This window comes from Bombina bombina, chromosome 1, assembly GCF_027579735.1.
Source record: "Bombina bombina isolate aBomBom1 chromosome 1, aBomBom1.pri, whole genome shotgun sequence".
NCBI classification, from domain to species: Eukaryota; Metazoa; Chordata; class Amphibia; order Anura; family Bombinatoridae; genus Bombina; species Bombina bombina.
In genome coordinates this window covers 667,020,536-667,043,066 of record NC_069499.1, presented here as the reverse complement: position 1 = coordinate 667,043,066, position 22,531 = coordinate 667,020,536, and the positions used below count along the sequence as shown (strand labels likewise).

Genomic DNA, 22,531 nt, shown 5'->3' with positions numbered 1-22,531 from the left:
TCAGGAGGCTGCTGGCCAGCAGTCTCATAAGCTAAGCGTATTATACTCCTTAGCCAAAAGAAAGAGGTTGCCGAAGCCTTTTGGCCTCTCCTCTCTCCAGAGTAGACAACAAACAATGCAGATGTTTGACGAAAATCTTTAGTAGCTTGTAAATAAAACTTTGAAGCACGAACCACGTCAAGATTGTGTAAAAGACGTTCCTTCTTTGAAGAAGGATTAGGACACAGTGATGGTACAACAATCTCCTGATTGATATTTTTATTAGATACCACCTTAGGTAAAAAAAACAGGTTTGGTACGTAACACTACCTTATCTGCATGAAAAATGAGATAAGGGGAATCACATTGTAAAGCAGATAACTCCGAAACTCTTCGAGCCGAGGAGATAGCTACTAAAAACAGAACCTTCCAGGATAAGAGTTTAATATCTATGGAATGCAAAGGTTCAAACGGAACCCCTTGAAGAACCTTAAGAACTAAATTTAAACTCCAAGGCGGAGCAACAGGTTTAAACACAGGCTTGATTCCGACTAAAGCCTGACAAAACGCCTGCACGTCTGGAACCTCAGCCAGACATTTGTGCAAAAGAATAGACAGAGCAGAAATCTGTCCTTTTAAGGAACTAGCTGACAAACCCTTCTCCAATCCTTCTTGGAGAAAAGATAATATCCTAGGAATCCTGACCTTACTCCATGAGTAACCCTTGGATTCACACCAATGAAGATATTTACACCATATCTTATGATAGATTTTCCTGGTGACAGGCTTTCACGCCTGTATTAAGGTATCAATGACCGACTCAGAAAAACCACGCTTTGATAAAATCAAGCGTTCAATCTCCAAGCAGTCAGCCCGAAGGGCGAGAAGTATAATAAAGAACACGGCAGGAATTTAGAAGTATTGACAACCTGGCCTCTGTCAGGTAAATCCTCATTTCTACAGAATCTATCAGAGTTCCCAGGAAGGAAACTCTTGTGAGAGGGGATAGAGAACTCTTCTTTTCGTTCACTTTCCACCCATGAGACCTCAGCAATGCCAGAACAATGTCCATATGGGACTTGGCAATTTGGAAATTCGACGCCTGTATCAGAATGTCGTCTAAGTAAGGGGCTACTGCTATGCCCCGCGGCCTTAGGACCGCCAGAAGTTACCCCAGAACCTTCATAAAGATTCTTGGTGCCGTAGCTAACCCAAAGGGAAGAGCCACAAACTGGTAATGCCTGTCTAGGAAGGCGAACCTGAGAAACCGATGATGATCTTTGTGTATCGGAATGTGAAGATAAGCATCCTTTAAGTCCACGGTAGTCATGTATTGACCCTCCTGGATCATAAGTAGGATGGTTCGAATAGTCTCCATCTTGAAAGATGGGACCCTGAGAAATTTGTTTAGGATCTAAGATTGGTCTGAAGGTTCCCTCTTTCTTGGGAACCACAAATAGATTTGAATAGAATCCTTGCCCCTGTTCCTCCTGCGGAACTGGGTGGATCACTCCCATAACTAGGAGGTCTTGAACACAATGTAAGAATGCCTCTCTCTTTATCTGGTCTGCAGATAATTGTGAAAGGTGAAGTCTTCCTTTTGGGGAAGAAGCTTTGAAGTCCAGAAGATATCCCTGGGACACAATTTCCAACGCCCAGGGATCCTGGACGTCTCTTGCCCAAGCCTGGGCGAAGAGAGAAAGTCTGCCCCCTACCAGATCCGTTACCGGATTGGGGGCCAATCTTTCATGCTGTCTTAGAGGCAGCAGCAGGCTTCTTGGCCTATTTACCTTTGTTCCAAGCCTGGTTAGGTCTCCACCGGCTTGGACTGGGCAAAATTTCCCTCTTGTTTTGTATTAGAGGAAGATGATGCTGCGCTCGTCTTAAAATTTCGAAAGGCACGAAAATTAGTTTGTTTGGTCCTTAATTTGTTAGACCTATCCTGAGGAAGGGCATGACCTTTTCCTCCAGTAATATCAGAAATGATCTCCTTCAGTCCTGGCCCGAATAGGGTCTGCCCCTTGAAGGGAATATTGAGAAGCTTAGACTTTGAAGTAACGTCAGCTGACCAGGATTTAAGCCATAGCGCCCTACGCGCCTGAATAGCAAAACCTGAGTTCTTAGCCGTTAGTTTAGTTAAATGAACAACGGTGTCAGAAACAAATGAATTGGCTAGCTTAAGCGCTTTAAGCTTGTCAAGTATATCATCCAATGGAGTTTCTACCTGTAAGGCCTCTTCCAGAGACTCAAACCAGAAGGCCGCAGCAGCAGTGACCGGGGCAATGCATGCAAGAGGCTGGAGAATAAAACCTTGTTGAATAAACATTTTCTTAAGGTAACCCTCTAACTTTTTATCCATTGGATCTAGGAAAGCACAACTGTCCTCGACGGGGATAGTTGTACACTTAGCTAGGGTAGAAACTTCTCCCTCCACCTTAGGGACCGTTTGCCATAAGTCCCGTGTAGCGGCATCTATTGGAAACATTTTCTTAAAAATAGGAGGGGGAGAGAACGGTACACCTGGTCTATCCCATTCCTTAGTAATAATTTCTGAAAACATTTAAGGTATTGGAAAAACATCAGTGTAAACAGGCACTGCATAGTTTTTATCCAATCTACACAATTTCTCTGGCACTATAATGGTGTCACAGTCATCCAGACTAGCTAAAACCTCCCTGAGCAACAAGCGGAGGGGTTCAAGCTTAAATTTAAATGTTGACATATCAGAATCAGGTTGAAGCATCTTCCCTGAGTGAGAAAAATCACCCACAGAAAGAAGCTCTCCTGCCTCAGCTTCTGCATATTGTGAGGGGATATGAGACATAGCTACTAAAGCGTCAGAGTGCTCTGTATTTTTTCTAGCCCCAGAGCTGTCTCGCTTTCCTTGTAACCCTGGTAGTTTGGACAATACCGCTGTAAGGGTATGATCCATAACTGCCGCCATGTCTTGTAAAGTAAACGCCATGGGTGCGCTATATGTACTTGGCGCCTCTTGAGCGGGAGTCCCTTGAGCGGGAGTCAAAGGTTCTGACATGTGGGGCGAGTAAGTCGGCATAACTTCCCCCTTGTCAGTTTCCTCTGGTGATAAATCTTTTAAAGACAGAATATGATCTTTATAACTTAAAGTAAAATCAATACATTTGGTACACATTCTAAGAGGGGGTTCCACAATGGCTTCTAAACATAATGAACAAGGAGTTTCCTCTATGTCAGACATGTTTAAACAGACTAGCAATGAGACCAGCAAGCTTGGAAAACACTTTGATAAATGTAAACAAGCAAAAAATAAAAACGGTACTGTGCCTTTAAGAAAAACAAATTTTGTCAGAAATTGAAAAACAGTGATAAAAAGCAGTAAATCTTACGAAATTTTTACAGTGTGTATAATAGACTAACAGAGCATTGCACCCACTTGCAAATTGATGATTAACCCTTAGTTTCAAAACCGGATCAAAAAAACGATATAAACGTTTTTCAACAGTCACAACAAACTGCCACAGCTCTGCTGTGGCCCTACCTGCCCATATAAAGACTTTGAAAGGCACAAAAACCCTTTAGAGAGGTCCTAAGTGTTCAGGGGACTCCTTCAGGGAAACTGGATGTCTCAAGCTGCAAAATCTAATGCGCATTTAGGCGCAAAAAATAGGCCCCTCCCAACCTGTATTCACAGTGAGAGGGCCAAACAAAACTATCCCTAGGCAAAATCTAGCCAGCCATGTGGAAAAAACTGGGCCCCAATAAAGTTTTATCACCAATATGTATAAAAAAAAACGTTTAAAACACTTCCAGCAAACGTTTTATTTTTCAGTAATGTGAGAAAGTAATAAGAATATTACCTTTTACAGCAAGCATGATACTAGTCGTTATTAAATCACTATAATCACGCTTACCTTAAATAAATCCGGTATTAACAGCATTTTCTAGCATATTCATTTCTCTAGAAAAAATTAAACTGCACATACCTCATAGCAGGAGACCCTGCACGCCATTCCCCCAGCTAAAGTTACCTCTCTCTTCAGTTATGTCTGAGAACAGCAATGGATCTTAGTTACAACCTGCTTAGATCATCAAAGACCACAGGCAGACTCTTCTTCTACTTTCTGCCTGAGGCTAAAATAGTACAACTCCGGTACCATTTGAAAATAACAAACTTTTGATTGAAGATAAACTAAATAAAAACACCACATCTCTCTAGCTACTTCCTTTCTGGTCGAGAGCTGCAAGAGAATGACTGGGAGTGGCAGTTAAAGGAGGAGCTATATAGACAGCTCTGCTGTGGGTGATCCTCTTGCAGCTTCCTGTTGGGAAGGAGAATATACCACAAGTAATGGATCATCCGTGGACTGGATACACCTTACAAGAGAAAATGCTTTCACGATTCAGGTGGAGAATACAATTTTAGACATCAAATATACTTCTACAGGGAGTGCAGAATTATTAGGCAAGTTGTATTTTTGAGGATTAATTTTATTATTGAACAACCATGTTCTCAATGAACTCAAAAAACTCATTAATATCAAAGCTGAATAGTTTTGGAAGTAGTTTTTAGTTTGTTTTTAGTTATAGCTATTTTAGGGGGATATCTGTGTGTGCAGGTGACTATTACTGTGCATAATTATTAGGCAACTTAACAAAAAACAAATATATACCCATTTCAATTATTTATTTTTACCAGTGAAACCAATATAACATCTCAACATTCACAAATATACATTTCTGACATTCAAAAACAAAACAAAAACAAATCAGTGACCAATATAGCGACCTTTCTTTGCAAGGACACTCAAAAGCCTGCCATCCATGGATTCTGTCAGTGTTTTGATCTGTTCACCATCAACATTGCGTGCAGCAGCATCCACAGCCTCCCAGACACTGTTCAGAGAGGTGTACTGTTTTCCCTCCTTGTAAATCTCACATTTGATGATGGACCACAGGTTCTCAATGGGGTTCAGATCAGGTGAACAAGGAGGCCATGTCATTAGATTTTCTTCTTTTATACCCTTTCTTGCCAGCCACGCTGTGGAGTACTTGGACACGTGTGATGGAGCATTGTCCTGCATGAAAATCATGTTTTTCTTGAAGGATGCAGACTTCTTCCTGTACCACTGCTTGAAGAAGGTGTCTTCCAGAAACTGGCAGTAGGACTGGGAGTTGAGCTTGACTCCATCCTCAACCCGAAAAGGCCCCACAAGCTCATCTTTGATGATACCAGCCCAAACCAGTACTCCACCTCCACCTTGCTGGCGTCTGAGTCGGACTGGAGCTCTCTGCCCTTTACCAATCCAGCCACGGGGCCCATCCATCTGGCCCATCAAGACTCACTCTCATTTCATCAGTCCATAAAACCTTAGAAAAATCAGTCTTGAGATATTTCTTGGCCCAGTCTTGACGTTTCAGCTTGTGTGTCTTGTTCAGTGGTGGTCGTCTTTCAGCCTTTCTTACCTTGGCCATGTCTCTGAGTATTGCACACCTTGTGCTTTTGGGCACTCCAGTGATGTTGCAGCTCTGAAATAACATAATTTATGTAAGAACTTACCTGATAAATTCATTTCTTTCATATTAACAAGAGTCCATGAGCTAGTGACGTATGGGATATACATTCCTACCAGGAGGGGCAAAGTTTCCCAAACCTTAAAATGCCTATAAATACACCCCTCACCACACCCACAAATCAGTTTAACGAATAGCCAAGAAGTGGGGTGATAAGAAAAAAAGTGCGAAGCATATAAAATAAGGAATTGGAATAATTGTGCTTTATACAAAAAAATCATAACCACCACAAAAAAGGGTGGGCCTCATGGACTCTTGTTAATATGAAAGAAATGAATTTATCAGGTAAGTTCTTACATAAATTATGTTTTCTTTCATGTAATTAACAAGAGTCCATGAGCTAGTGACGTATGGGATAATGACTACCCAAGATGTGGATCTTTCCACACAAGAGTCACTAGAGAGGGAGGGATAAAATAAAGACAGCCAATTCCTGCTGAAAATAATCCACACCCAAAATAAAGTTTAACGAAAAACATAAGCAGAAGATTCAAACTGAAACCGCTGCCTGAAGAACTTTTCTACCAAAAACTGCTTCAGAAGAAGAAAATACATCAAAATGGTAGAATTTAGTAAAAGTATGCAAAGAGGACCAAGTTGCTGCTTTGCAGATCTGGTCAACCGAAGCTTCATTCCTAAACGCCCAGGAAGTAGATACTGACCTAGTAGAATGAGCTGTAATTCTCTGAGGCGGAATTTTACCCGACTCAACATAGGCAAGATGAATTAAAGATTTCAACCAAGATGCCAAAGAAATGGCAGAAGCTTTCTGGCCTTTCCTAGAACCGGAAAAGATAACAAATAGACTAGAAGTCTTACGGAAAGATTTCGTAGCTTCAACATAATATTTCAAAGCTCTAACATCCAAAGAATGCAACGATTTCTCCTTAGAATTCTTAGGATTAGGACATAATGAAGGAACCACAATTTCTCTACTAATGTTGTTGGAATTCACAACTTTAGGTAAAAATTCAAAAGAAGTTCGCAACACCGCCTTATCCTGATGAAAAATCAGAAAAGGAGACTCACAAGAAAGAGCAGATAATTCAGAAACTCTTCTAGCAGAAGAGATGGCCAAAAGGAACAAAACTTTCCAAGAAAGTAATTTAATGTCCAATGAATGCATAGGTTCAAACGGAGGAGCTTGAAGAGCTCCCAGAACCAAATTCAAACTCCATGGAGGAGAAATTGACTTAATGACAGGTTTTATACGAACCAAAGCTTGTACAAAACAATGAATATCAGGAAGAATAGCAATCTTTCTGTGAAAAAGAACAGAAAGAGCGGAGATTTGTCCTTTCAAAGAACTTGCGGACAAACCCTTATCTAAACCATCCTGAAGAAACTGTAAAATTCTCGGTATTCTAAAAGAATGCCAAGAAAAATGATGAGAAGACACCAAGAAATATAAGTCTTCCAGACTCTATAATATATCTCTCGAGATACAGATTTACGAGCCTGTAACATAGTATTAATCACGGAGTCAGAGAAACCTCTTTGACCAAGAATCAAGCGTTCAATCTCCATACCTTTAAATTTAAGGATTTCAGATCCGGATGGAAAAAAGGACCTTGCGACAGAAGGTCTGGTCTTAACGGAAGAGTCCATGGTTGGCAAGATGCCATCCGGGACAAGATCCGCATACCAAAACCTGTGAGGCCATGCCGGAGCTATTAGCAGAACAAACGAGCATTCCCTCAGAATCTTGGAGATTACTCTTGGAAGAAGAACTAGAGGCGGAAAGATATAGGCAGGATGATACTTCCAAGGAAGTGATAATGCATCCACTGCCTCCGCCTGAGGATCCCGGGATCTGGACAGATACCTGGGAAGTTTCTTGTTTAGATGAGAGGCCATCAGATCTATCTCTGGAGCCCCCACATTTGAACAATCTGAAGAAATACCTCTGGGTGAAGAGACCATTCGCCCGGATGCAACGTTTGGCGACTGAGATAATCCGCTTCCCAATTGTCTACACCTGGGATATGAACCGCAGAGATTAGACAGGAGCTGGATTCCGCCCAAACCAAAATTCGAGATACTTCTTTCATAGCCAGAGGACTGTGAGTCCCTCCTTGATGATTGATGTATGCCACAGTTGTGACATTGTCTGTCTGAAAACAAATTAACGATTCTCTCTTCAGAAGAGGCCAAAACTGAAGAGCTCTGAAAATTGCACGGAGTTCCAAAATATTGATCGGTAATCTCACCTCCTGAGATTCCCAAACTCCTTGTGCCGTCAGAGATCCCCACACAGCTCCCCAACCTGTGAGACTTGCATCTGTTGAAATTACAGTCCAGGTCGGAAGAACAAAAGAAGCCCCCTGAATTAAACGATGGTGATCTGTCCACCACGTTAGAGAGTGTCGAACAATCGGTTTTAAAGATATTAATTGATATATCTTCGTGTAATCCCTGCACCATTGGTTCAGCATACAGAGCTGAAGAGGTCGCATGTGAAAACGAGCAAAGGGGATCGCGTCCGATGCAGCAGTCATAAGACCTAGAATTTCCATGCATAAGGCTACCGAAGGGAATGATTGAGACTGAAGGTTTCGACAAGCTGTAATCAATTTTAGACGTCTCTTGTCTGTTAAAGACAGAGTCATGGACACTGAATCTATCTGGAAACCCAGAAAGGTTACCCTTGTTTGAGGAATCAAAGAACTTTTTGGTAAATTGATCCTCCAACCATGATCTTGAAGAAACAACACAAGTCGATTCGTATGAGACTCTGCTAAATGTAAAGACTGAGCAAGTACCAAGATATCGTCGCCAATAAGGAAATACCACAATACCCTGTTCTCTGATTACAGACAGAAGGGCACCGAGAATCTTTGTGAAAATTCTTGGAGCTGTAGCAAGGCCAAACGGTAGAGCCACAAATTGGTAATGCTTGTCTAGAAAAGAGAATCTCAGGAACTGATAATGATCTGGATGAATCGGAATATGCAGATATGCATCCTGTAAATCTATTGTGGACATATAATTCCCTTGCTGAACAAAAGGCAATATAGTCCTTACAGTTACCATCTTGAACGTTGGTATCCTTACATAACGATTCAATAATTTTAGATCCAGAACTGGTCTGAAGGAATTCTCCTTCTTTGGTACAATGAAGAGATTTGAATAAAACCCCCATCCCCTGTTCCGGAACTGGAACTGGCATAATTACTCCAGCCAACTCTAGATCTGAAACACAATTCAGAAATGCTTGAGCTTTCACTGGATTTACTGGGACACGGGAAAGAAAAAATCTCTTTGCAGGAGGTCTCATCTTGAAACCAATTCTGTACCCTTCTGAAACAATGTTCTGAATCCAAAGATTGTGAACAGAATTGATCCAAATTTCTTTGAAAAAAACGTAACCTGCCCCCTACCAGCTGAACTGGAATGAGGGCCGTACCTTCATGTGAACTTAGAAGCAGGCTTTGCCTTTCTAGCAGGCTTGGATTTATTCCAGACTGGAGATGGTTTCCAAACTGAAACTGCCCTGAGGACGAAGGATCAGGCTTTTGTTCTTTGTTGAAACGAAAGGAACGAAAACGATTGTTAGCCCTGTTTTTACCTTTAGATTTTTTATCCTGTGGTAAAAAAGTTCCTTTCCCACCAGTAACAGTTGAAATAATAGAATCCAACTGAGAACCAAATAATTTGTTTCCCTGGAAAGAAATGGAAAGTAGAGTTGATTTAGAAGCCATATCAGCATTCCAAGTCTTAAGCCATAAAGCTCTTCTGGCCCAATGATATAGCAGGTCTAAGAAGATTACCTGAACACAGATAAGCTTTTCTTAGAAAAGATTCAATTTTTCTATCTAAAGGATCCTTAAACGAGGTACCATCTGACGTAGGAATGGTAGTACGTTTAGCAAGGGTAGAAATAGCCCCATCAACTTTAGGGATTTTGTCCCAAAATTCTAACCTGTCAGGCGGAACAGGATATAATTGCTTAAAACGTTTAGAAGGAGTAAATGAATTACCCAATTTATCCCATTCTTTGGAAATTACTGCAGAAATAGCATTAGGAACAGGAAAAACTTCTGGAATAACCGCAGGAGCTTTAAAAACCTTATCCAAACGTATAGAATTAGTATCAAGAGGACTAGAATCCTCTATTTCTAAAGCAATTAGTACTTCTTTAAGTAAAGAGCGAATAAATTCCATCTTAAATAAATATGAAGATTTATCAGCATCAATCTCTGAGATAGAATCCTCTGAACCAGAAGAGTCCAAAGAATCAGAATGATGGTGTTCATTTAAAAATTCATCTGTAGAGAGAGAAGATTTAAAAGACTTTTTACGTTTACTAGAAGGAGAAATAACAGACAAAGCCTTCTTTATAGATTCAGAAACAAAATCTCTTATGTTATCAGGAACATTCTGCACCTTAGATGTTGAGGGAACTGCAACAGGCAATGGTACATTACTAAAGGAAATATTATCTGCTTTAACAAGTTTGTCATGACAATTATTACAAACAACAGCTGGAGGAATAGCTACCAAAAGTTTACAGCAGATACACTTAGCTTTGGTAGATCCAGCAGGCAGTGATTTTCCTGTAGTATCTTCTGGCTCAGATGCAACGTGAGACATCTTGCAATATGTAAGAGAAAAAAACAACATATAAAGCAAAATAGATCAAATTCCTTATAAGACAGTTTCAGGAATGGGAAAGAATGCCAAATATCAAGCTTCTAGCAACCAGAAGCAAATGAAAAATGAGACTGAAATAATGTGGAGACAAAAGCGACGCCCATATTTTTTAGCGCCAAATAAGACGCCCACATTATTTGGCGCCTAAATGCTTTTGGCGCCAAAAATGACGCCACATCCGGAACGCCGACATTTTTGGCGCAAAATAACGTCAAAAATGACGCAACTTCCGGCGACACGTATGACGCCGGGAAACGGAAAAGAATTTTTGCGCCAAAAAAGTCCGCGCCAAGAATGACGCAATAAAATGAAGCATTTTCAGCCCCCGCGAGCCTAACAGCCCACAGGGAAAAAAGTCAAATTTTTGAGGTAAGAAAAATATGATAATTCAATGCATAATCCCAAATATGAAACTGACTGTCTGAAAATAAGGAAAGTTGAACATTCTGAGTCAAGGCAAATAAATGTTTGAATACATATATTTAGAACTTTATAAATAAAGTGCCCAACCATAGCTTAGAGTGTCACAGAAAATAAGACTTACTTACCCCAGGACACTCATCTACATGTTTGTAGAAAGCCAAACCAGTACTGAAACGAGAATCAGTAGAGGTAATGGTAAATATAAGAGTATATCGTCGATCTGAAAAGGGAGGTAAGAGATGAATCTCTACGACCGATAACAGAGAACCTTATGAAATAGACCCCGTAGAAGGAGATCACTGCATTCAATAGGCAATACTCTCTTCACATCCCTCTGACATTCACTGCACGCTGAGAGGAAAACCGCGCTCCAACTTGCTGCGGAGCGCATATCAACGTAGAATCTAGCACAAACTTACTTCACCACCTCCCTTGGAGGCAAAGTTTGTAAAACTGATTTGTGGGTGTGGTGAGGGGTGTATTTATAGGCATTTTAAGGTTTGGGAAACTTTGCCCCTCCTGGTAGGAATGTATATCCCATACGTCACTAGCTCATGGACTCTTGTTAATTACATGAAAGAAATGGCCAAACTGGTGGCAAGTGGCATCTTGGCAGCTGCACGCTTGACTTTTCTCAGTTCATGGGCAGTTATTTTGCGCCTTGGTTTTTCCACACACTTCTTGCGACCCTGTTGACTATTTTGAATGAAACTCGTGATTGTTCGATGATCACGCTTCAGAAGCTTTGCAATTTTAAGAGTGCTGCATCCCTCTGCAAGATATCTCACTATTTTGACTTTTCTGAGCCTGTCAAGTCCTTCTTTTGACCCATTTTGCCAAAGGAAAGGAAGTTGCCTAATAATTATGCACACCTGATATAGGGTGTTGATGTCATTAGACCACACCCCTGCACATCACCTAATATGCTTAATTGGTAGTAGGCTTTCGAGCCTATACAGCTTGGAGTAAGACAACATGCATAAAGAGGATGATGTGGTCAAAATACTCATTTGCCTAATAATTCTGCACTCCCTGTATTATATAATTTGCTTCATTCTTTAGATATCATTTGTTGAAGAAACAGCAATGAACAGGGGTGAGCCAATCACACAAGGCCTCTAGGTGCAGCCACCAATCAGCAGCTACTGAGCCTATCTAGATATGCATTTCAGCAAAGGATATCAAGAGAATAAAGCAAATTAGATAATAGAAGTACAATAGAAAGGTTTTTAAAATTGCATGTTCTTTTTAAATCACGAAAGAAAAAATTTGGGTTTCATGTCCCTTTAAGCAGAGGTATTTTTATCCTCCTTTTTTTCTTCATATTATGCTTGGCACTCTTCCAAACAGTACAGACTGTTTCTATAAGGGGTAAAAACATATTCAAACCAAAATGATCCCCTGTCATTCACAAGTTGTTGCAATTTTGTGTAGTTTGTGCTCCCAGTCACTTTTGGCATCAAAATACTACCTTCTCCTCTTTCTCCAAACAGGTCTTGCTTTTCAATAGATAACCTGACTCAAGCAGAAGAGATGTATTTAGTAAGGCACAACTAGGGTTGCACCGATACCGATACTAGTATCGGTACCGATACCAAGTACTTGCATGAGTACTTGTACTCGTGCAAATGCACCGATACTTAAACCGATACCTCCACTTACTACCCATATGCTATCTTGTGGTGTTTTTTTCAAACTGCATGTTCCCATTTCATTTAAAGCTGGAATGGAGACTAAACTAAAAATTGTTTACTACTGTTCTGCCCATACAAATTGCTCTTAATTGTATTATTGTAGGAGAGATTACTTTACATCGTTTAGACAAACCCCTGAAGTACTGGGCAGTTAATAAACAGATTTCCAGCTCTGGCTAAAATGGCCCAAAAATATCTTTCTGCCCCATGCAGTGGTGTGGAAAGTTGAACCTCCTTACTGATAGCAAAAACAGACTTATAGCTGAACATGCAGAGATGCTTCTGTTCTGTTCCTTAAAAAGAACTTGCCACTAACTTTTGAAAAATGATTCTAATTGCTAGATTGCCTTTTATACTGCTAGTTCTCATCTTGCACAATTATGTTCAAAACATACTGTACTCTGAGGAACATCTTAGCTTATATAATTGCAGGAAGAGTACTCATAGGAAAAACAGAATTTATGCTTACCTGATAAATTACTTTCTCTTACAGGTGTATTCAGTCCACGGCTTCATCCTTACTTGTGGGATATTCTCAATCCCTACAGGAAGTGGCAAAGAGAGCACACAGCAAAGCTGTCCATATAGCTCCCCTCAGGCTCCGCCTCCCCAGTCATTCGACCGACGGTTAGGAGAAAAAGGAGAACCATAGGGTGCAGTGGTGACTGTAGTTATTGTAAATTAAATTTGAACCTGACTTAAATATCAGGGCGGGCCGTGGACTGAATACACCTGTAAGAGAAAGTCATTTATCAGGTAAGCATAAATTCTGTTTTCTCTTACTTGGTGTATTCAGTCCACGGCTTCATCCTTACTTGTGGGATACCAATACCAAAGCAATAGGACACGGATGAAGGGAGGGAACAAGTCAGGTAACCTAAACGGAAGGCACCACTGCTTGCAAAACCTTTCTCCCAAAAATAGCCTCCGAAGAAGCAAAAGTATCGAATGTGTAAAATTTGGCGAATGTATGCAGTGAAGACCAAGTCGCTGCCTTACAAATCTGTTCAACAGAAGCCTCATTCTTGAAAGCCCATGTGGAAGCCAGAGCTCTGGTGGAATCACATACTCTTTACCCTCCCGTGGAAATGCTACTTGTTAGAGCGGCAAAGAGAATTACTGGGGGGGGCGGAGCCTGAGGGTAGCTATATGGACAGCTTTGCTGTGTGCTCTCTTTGCCACTTCCTGTAGGGATTGAGAATATCCCACAAGTAAGGATGAAGCCGTGGACTGAATACATCAAGTAAGAGAAAATTAAATTAATCCCAATGAACACTCAGCCTGCAATTATAGGACTAGATTTAGATTACATTTGATTGGTAAGCTTTACCAATGCTCTGTTCACATTTCCAACTCCCTAGCCGTTAATGGAGTAGGACATGTAATGAGAGCATTGGTAAAGCTTACCAGTCAAATGTAATCTAGCCCATAGTGTTGTTTGCCATGATTAAACAGTATTCTGTTCTATTTTTTTACTGTATAGCACTTTTGGTTGGTTGCAATTTTAGATTTGTTATTTATTGTTGTTGTTAATATATTTTATTGTAATATTTTTATTTCTAAACATGTGCTGTGAACTTTGTGATAAATAAAACCTGTTTTATTATTTCATAATGTCTTTTGAGCTACAGTCCTTCATAATTATAAAGAAGGAATCTTGAATAATTAGTTTGTATTGTGCTTGGTAAACTGTCACATGACATTTAAAAAAAAAGTATCGGTAATTGGTATCGGCGAGTATTTGAAAACAAGTATCGGTACTTGTACTCAGTCTTAAAAAAATGGTATCGGTGCAACCCTAGGCACAACAATGCAACTATGTAAAACTCATTATTGAATAGGGTTATATTAATTTTGGAAGAAACTGACTGATCGGTAAGAAAACCATATATTATTTTAAATTGATTGTTTTATTATGTATGGTTGCTTCACATAGAATTTAGAAAAAAAAATTCAAACGAAACCATAAGCATTTAATATTATATAAATGCACAAGTCAGGATCACTTTTTGTAAAGGAATGCACATTATTTTATATAAAAAACACACTTTTATATAAAGTTTGTTTTAATACAAGTATATATGATTAATAGAAGGGCCCAAGAACCAATATACAAAACAATCTACCTGCCTAAAAATGTGTGTGGCATTTTATTAAAAAAAAATGTTGTAGGATCCTATTTCTGAAACAAATTTATTATCCCTGATATAAACATTGTACTAGATTACACTTTAAAAACTCAAAGAGCGAACGAGAAATTGTGACTTTTATACACAGATACCCATCTCTAATTCAAAATAAACGTTAGTTTATTTAAAAAAAAATTCTCTTTTATACTTGTTCTTTATGTTACTTTTAAATAACCTTCAATAAAATGCTACAATTTTTTTTATTTTTTTATTTTAAAAAGAGAAATTAAAAGTTTGAGCTTTCTCCTCAAAAACAAAAACTACTATACTTTTGGCCCTTGTCTTTGAATTGTATTTTGGGAGTTTAGGTCTATTAATTCCAAAATATAAATACAAAATGTATCACCCTTTTATTATCATATGCAGTAAACATGATCTACTGAAAATACAATAAAGGATGTGATGCAAAACATAAATGAAGAGTACCAGTTGTGTCTTGATTTTCATATGCGGACGATTTAGCTCCAAACACAGCATCAAAATCTACATGCATCGGTGCAGAAGTGTTGTGTATAGCCGAGTGCACAGGAAATCCTAAAAAGCAAATGCAATTATAATATTAAAAAAGCAGCTCTGCCTCTATTTATAACATTACCTACATAGAACAAAATTGTTTACAGAATGACTTTACAGGAAAGTGCCCAATTTATACCAATAGTAAAAAATATTGTATGCAACAAGAAACAGGATTTTCATTAGCAAATAGTATTTACCATAAAAGTAGACAATGACACTAAAACCCTATTTAGAAAACAAACCCACAAAGAGTCAATCATATTAGCTTTTTTTAAAGCTAGTCATTAAGCATTTTTAACAGGCCCTGTCAGCCATTTTTCACCCATGCACAGTTTGTAGACTTTTTTTTAATCGTTACATTTAACCACCCCTTTTCATTGTCTTTTAAACAAGGAATACATTTTCTAGCACAGTGGTAGATATGAGTTCAATAGGTCTCCCTGCCTCTCACAAAAAAAAAAAAACTGGTGCTGCAGTGTTTACAATGATCACCTACACTGTACAGGGAGCCCTCATTTGATTAATTGAACTCTCCATGTGCTAAAGAACCACTAAATACAGTATAATTGCATAATTAACAAGTGCATAATAAAAAAAGAATGCAATAATACTTACTCTGAATTTCACAAAAGCAGTAGATTTTGTTTCTGGCAAATGTATTTTTTTGCCAACCCCCTGTACCATGTGACAGACATCATCTAATCACAGACTAGACTATGTATACCCTGTTAGATTGTGCATAAAAAATGTGCATATAAAAAGATTTTGCAATATTTGATAATAGAAGTAAATTCTTAAAATGGTGTGCTTTCTGAATCATGAAAGTTTAATTTTGACTTAAAGGGACAGTCTAGTCCAAAATAAACTTTCATGATTCAGATAGAGAATGTAATTTTAAACAATTTTCCAATTTACTTTTATCCCCAATTTTGCTTTGTTCTCTTGGTATTCTTAGTTGAACGCTAAACCTAGGAGGTACCGATGCAAATTTATAAGCCCTTGAAGGCCGCCTCTTCTCTCAGGGCATTTTGCTAGTTTTTCACCACTAGAGGGTGTTAGTTCATGTGTGTCATATAGATAACACTGTGGTCACACACGTGGAGTTCCAGTGAGCCAGCTCTGATTGGCTAAAATGGATGTCTGCCAAAAGAGCTGAAATAAGGAGGCAGATTGCAGAGGCTTAGATACAAGGTAATCACAGAGGTAAAAAGTATATTAAAGGGCCACTGTAAGTAAATATTTTCTATGCCTGTTACTAACTACCCCAAATATGCTTTTTATCAATAGCATTTCATTAACATATCTCTACCGTATATCAGAAATCTTGTCTGCAAATTTAATTGTTTTCCAAACCCACTCCGTGGGTATCCTTTGCTCTGTACCAATCCGTTTACAATACCTAGGTTTCAAAAAGGCGCTTTAAACACAAAGTTATTGGTTTAAGTATTTTGAACATGCAGTGCTGAAAATAGTGGGCAGGATAACGTGACATCATCAGCGAATAAAAGATATAACTTTTAGAACATTATGAAACTTCGTTTTTGAGAAAATATAGGTCAGTAGGTTTTAATTAATGTTTATTAACTTTAATATGTTAGTTGTTTAGCTTAAAAACTATAACAGAAAGTAATCCTTTAATATAACTGTGTTGGTTATGCAAAACTAGGGAATGGGTAATAAAGGGATTATCCATCTTTTAAAACAATAAAAAATCTGGTGTAGACTGTCCCTTTAATGGGACAGTCAACTCCAAACTTTTTATTGTTTAAAAAGATAGGGAGAGGGCTCAAAGTAAAGGGCTTATTTGAGACTCCATTCATGAAAGAGTTCAAGCGACATATTTTACAAATAAACAAAAAATGACAGGGTTTCAACTTAAAATAAAAACATAAATTATGCTTACCTGATCATTTAATTTCCATTTGTACGAGGAGAGTCCACGGCTTCATTCATTACTTGTGGGAATACAGAACCTGGCCACCAAGAGGCAGCAAAGATACCCCAGTCAAAGGATTAAACACCTCCCCCACTCCCCTCCTCCCCCAGTCATTCTGCAGAGGGAACAAGAAACAGTAGGAGAAATATCAGGGTATAAATGGTACCAAAAGAAAAACAAAAGAAATTTAGGTCCGCCCAAAGGAGAACAGGGCGGGAGCCGTGGACTCTCCTCGTACAGATGGAAATTAAATTATCAGGTAAGCATAATTTATGTTTTCCATCTTAATACGAGGAGAGTCCACGGCTTCATTCATTACTTGTGGGAAATACCCAAGCTCTAGAGGACACTGAATGAAAACAGGAGGGTAAAAAAGAGGCGGACCCTAGTCTGAGGGCACCACAGCCTGCAAAACCTCTCTCCCAAAATCTGCTTTAGCCGAAGCAAAAACATCAAATTAGTAAAACTTTGAAAAAGTATGTAAGGAGGACCAGGTAGCCGACTTACAAATCTGCTCCATAGAGGCCTCATCTTTGAAGGCCCAAGAAGAAGCCACAGCTCTAGTTGAGTGAGCCGTAATCCTCTGAGGAGGCTTATGTCATAAGCCAAACGAATCATGCTCCTCAGCCAAAAAGATAGGGAGTGGAAGAAGCCTTCTGCCCTTTGCGCTTCCCTGAATAGACAAAAAACAATGCTGAAGTCGGTCTGAAATCCTTCGTAGCCTGAAGATAAAATTTCAAAGCTCGAACTACATCCAAGTTATGAAGTAACCGTTTGATGAAGAAGGGTTACGACACAAGGAAGGAACTACAATCTCCTGATTAATGTTGTGATCAGACACAACCTTAGGGAGAAATCCCAACCCAGCACGAAGGACAGCCTTATCAGCATGAAAATCCAGGTAAGGAGGCTCACATTGCAAGACCGCCAACTCTGAGACTCTGCGTGCCGAAGCAATAGCCAATAGAAAAAGAACCATCCCAGACAGTATCTTAATGTCAAGAGAATGAATAGGCTCAAACTATGGAGAGCCCTCTGCAAAACCCGAAGAACCAGATTCAAACTCCAAGGAGGAGCAGAATCTCTAAATACAGGCCTGATCCTGGATAGAGCCTGAACAAAAAAGACTGTATATCAGAAAGCTCAGCAAGCTTCTTGTGTAACACAGATAGAGCCGAAATCTGTCCCTTTAAGGAACTGGCAGCAAGTCCCTTCTCCAAACCGTCCTGGAGGAAGGAAAGTATCGCGAGTACTCTGACCTTATGCCAGGAATATCCACGAGTCTCACACCAGAGTAAGTAGGTCCTCTACACCTTATGATAGATGCGTCGGGTAACCGGCATCCTGGCCTGAATGCTTGATGCGGGCCACTACTCGAGGTAGAAGTGGCAACGGTGGAAATATGTAGACTAGGTTGAATCCCCAAGGTACTGCTAAGGAATCAGTTCTGCCTGGTGATCCCTGGACCGCAAACCGTATCTGGGTAGCTTGATGTTGAGTCTGGACGCCATGAGATCCATCTCTGGAGTACCCCATCTGTTGCATATTTTCCGCAAACACTTTGTGGTGAAAAGACCATTCCCTTGATGAAACTATTGTCTGCTGAGAAAACCCGCTTCCCAGTTGTCCACACCCGGGATGTGGATCGCTGACAGCGAACAGTTGTGGGTCTCTGCTCACTCCAGATTCTGAGATACCTTCCTCATGGCTAGGGAGCTTCTAGTTCCCCCCTGATGGTTGATGTAAGCCACAGAGGTAATGTTGTCCGACAGGAATCTGATGAACTGGGACAAACCAAGGAGGGGCCAAGCCCTCAGAGCGTTAAAGATCGCTCGAAATTCCAGGATGTTGATCAGAAGAAGCGACTCCCCCGAATCCACCTGCCCTGTGCCTTCCTGGCACCCCAAACAGCTCCCCATCCTGAGAGTCACAATCTCCCAGGATGGTCTCAGGAAGGATGTCCACTGGGACAGCTGATCTGGATGTAGCCACCAATAGAGGGATTCCCTCGAGCGGTTGTCCAAAGAGATCTGTTGGGATAGATCAGAGTGATCGCCGTTCCATTGCCTCAACATGCACAACTGAAGAGGTCGTAGATGGAACCTGGCGAATGGAATGACATCTATACTGGATACCATGAGCCTAATCACCACCATACACCGGGCCACATATGGCCTTGAGGAGGTCTGAAGGGCAAGACAGCTGGAGGCAATTTTGCAACGTCTCTGGTCTGTCAGGAATATCTTCATGGATATGGGGTCTATTATCGTGCCCAGGAATTCTACTCTGGTACTGGGAACCAGAAAACTCTTTCCAGAGTTTATATTCCATCCATGAGATCAAAGAAGAATTCCTTTGCCAGCCAGCAGGACGGAGCCTGGACCAGGATGTTGTCCGGATAAGGTGCTACTGCAATACCTCTGGATTTCACCACCGCAAGCAAAGCTCCCAGAACCTTCGTAAAGACTTTTGGAGCAGTAGCCAGACCGAAGGGGAGAGCTACAAACTGGAAGTGCTGGTCCAGAAAAGCGAATCTTAGGAACTTGAAGTGATCCTTGTGTATTGGCACATAAAGGTAAGCGTCCTTCAAGTCTATCGTAGTCTGACTGACCCTCTTGAACTAAGAGCAGAATAGACCTTATAGTCTCCATCTTGAACGATGGGACCGACAGAAACTTGTTTAAACACTTTAGGTCTAGAATCGGGTGAAACGTGCCCTCCTTCTTTGGGACCACAACAAGGTTTGAATAGTACCATAGACCTCTTTCTGTACCGGTATAATTACTCCTAGAGAAGAGAGATCCCTCACGCACTCTAGGAAGTCATCTCGTTTCTCTGGTCTTGACGATAGATTTACAAGAGGAATCTGCCCCTGGGAGGGTGAGTTTTGAAACCTATCCTGTAACCCTGGGCAATAACCTCCAGAACCCAATGATCCTGCACGTCTCTCGTCCAAGACTCTGCGAAAAGAGATAGTCTGCCCCCTACAAGATCCAGAGACGGATCGGGGGCCGCTCCTTCATACCCATTTTGTCTCGGCGGGTTTCTTTCTCTGTTTGGCCTTATTCCAAGACTCAGATGGTTTCCAAGATCCCTTGGACTGCTCGGGCTTCGCGGCAGGCTGCTGACGGGGCTTGTCTGAATGAAAGGGACGAAAATTAGGATCCTTAAGTTTATTCTTCTTATCCTGAGGTAGAAAGGCACCCTTGCCCCCCGTGACCGTGATAATGATGGAGTCCAGGCCTGGACCGAAAATAACCTTTCACTTAAATGGAAGGGACAGTAATCTAGATTTGGACGTCATGTCAGCAGACCATGACTTCAAACACAGGGCCAGAACAGAGAAGCCTGATGTCTTGGCATTCAAGCGAATAATCTGCATATTTGCATCACAGATAAATTAATTAGCTACCCTCAGGGCCTTAATTCTTTCCTGTATTCTCATCGAGGGGAGTCTCATCAAGGGGAGTCTCCACCTCGATCATCTCTGACAGAGAGTCACACCAATAGGTAGCGGCTCCCACCACCGCAGCGACCGCCGCTGCAGGCTGAAATACGAACCCCGTGTGCTGAAACATCTTTCTTAACAGGGTCTCTAATTTCTTATCCATGGGTTCCTTAAACGACGAACTATCCTCGAGTGGGATAGTGATACACTTAGTGAGCATGGAAATAGCTCCATTCACCTTAGGGACAGATCCCCACAATTCTAGATGAGGAACCAGGAACAATTTCTTAAACGAAGAAGAAAAGATGAACCAAGTCTCTCCCATTCATTCTTTAGAATATTCGCCATCTTTAAGGGAACCAGGAAAGACTGGGGCACCACCCTGTCCTCAGACTTTATCAAGTTTAGGAATAGAAGGTTACTACGGTAACTTCGGTTCCAGAACCTCTAGAGTAGCTAACACCTCCTTTAAAAAAAAAGCATAAGTGCTCCATCCTAAACCCAATGTCTGGTTCCTCCGCAGCCAGAGGATTAGAGGACACAGATTTCGACCCAGAGAAATAGTCCTCCAAAGAATCGGAGTCCTCTGCATCAGCGGATAATCTAGTCTCAGATACATCCAACGGAGTAGATAGCAATGATTAACATGTCGCTTGCGCTTAGCAGTGCGAGGTAAAGCACTGAAGGCCGCAGACACCGCCGTTTGCAACTGAACATCAAAAACAAAATTTATGCTTACCTTATAAATTTCTTTCTTTTGCGATGTACAGAGTCCACGGATTCATCCTAACTTGTGGGATATTGTCCTTCCTGACAGGAAGTAGCAAAGAGAGCACCACAGCAGAGCTGTCTATATAGCTCCCCCCTTAACTCCACCCCCCAGTCATTCGACCAAAGGCCAAGGAAGAAAAGGAGAAACTATAAGGTGCAGAGGTGACTAAAGTTTACATAAAAAATACTATCTGTCTTGAATAGACAGGGTGGGTCCCGTGGACTCGGTACATCGCAAAAGAAAGAAATTTATCAGGTAGAGCATAAATTTGGTTTTCTTTTGCAAGATGTACCAAGTCCACGGATTCATCCTAACTTGTGGGATACCAATACCTAAAGCATTAGGACACGGATGAAGGGAGGGGACAAGACAGGAACCTATTAGCCTCCGAAGAAGCAAAAGTATCAATTTGTAATATATGGAAAAGGTATGAAGCGAAGACAAAGTCGCAGCCTTACAAATCTGTTCAACAGAAGCATCATTTTTAAAAGCCCATGTGGAAGCCACCGCTCTAGTGGAGTGAGCTGTAATTCTTTCAAGAGGCTGCTGTCCAGCAGTCTCATAAGCCAAACGGATGATGCTTTTCAGCCAAAAGGAAAGAGAGGTAGCAGTAGCCTTTTGGCCTATACGCTATCCAGCATAGACAACAAAAAAAGTTTTTCTGCAAATAAAACTTTAAGGCACGAACCACGTCCAAGTTGTGAGACAGACGTTCCTTTTTAGAAGAAGGATTAGGACACAGAGAAGGAACAACAATTTCCTGATTGATATTCCTATTAGAAACAACCTTAGGGAGGAACCCAGGTTTGGTACGCAAAACCACCTTATCAGCACGGAAAACAAGATAAGTCGAGTCACATTGTAATGCAGATAGTTCAGAAACTCTTCCAGCTGAAGAGATAGCAACTAGAAACAGAACTTTCCAAGATAGAAGCTTAATATCTATGGAATGCATGGGTTCAAACGGAACCCCCTGAAGAACTTTAAGAACTAAATTTAGACTCCATGGCGGAGCAACAGGTTTAAACACAGGCTTAATTCTAACTAAAGCCTGACAAAAAACCCAAACGTCTGGGACATCTGCCAGACGCTTGTGCAACAGAATAGACAAAGCAGATATCTGTCCCTTTAAGGAACTAGCGGACAATCATTTCTCCAATCCTTCTTGGAGAAAAGACAAAATCCTAGGAATCCTGATCTTACTCCATGAGTAGCCTTTGGATTTGCACCAAAAAAGATATTTACGCCATATCTTATGATAGATCTTCCTGGTGACAGGCTTTCGAGCCTGAATCAAGGTATCTATGACTGACTCAGAGAAATCCCGCTTTGATAAAATCAAGCGTTCAATCTCCAAGCAGTCAATTGCAG

General features: G+C 40.7%; 1 protein-coding gene across 1 annotated transcript in view; it reads right to left on the bottom strand.

The window, feature by feature from the left end:
- The window catches only part of LOC128660360 (phosphatidylinositol-binding clathrin assembly protein), a 576,760-nt gene that overhangs the window by 228,258 nt on the left and 325,971 nt on the right, over positions 1-22,531 (bottom strand). The window contains exon 13 of the mRNA XM_053714177.1: positions 14,915-15,022. Coding sequence (XP_053570152.1) covers positions 14,915-15,022 — 108 coding nt within the window. The remainder of the gene's footprint in view (positions 1-14,914; positions 15,023-22,531) is intronic.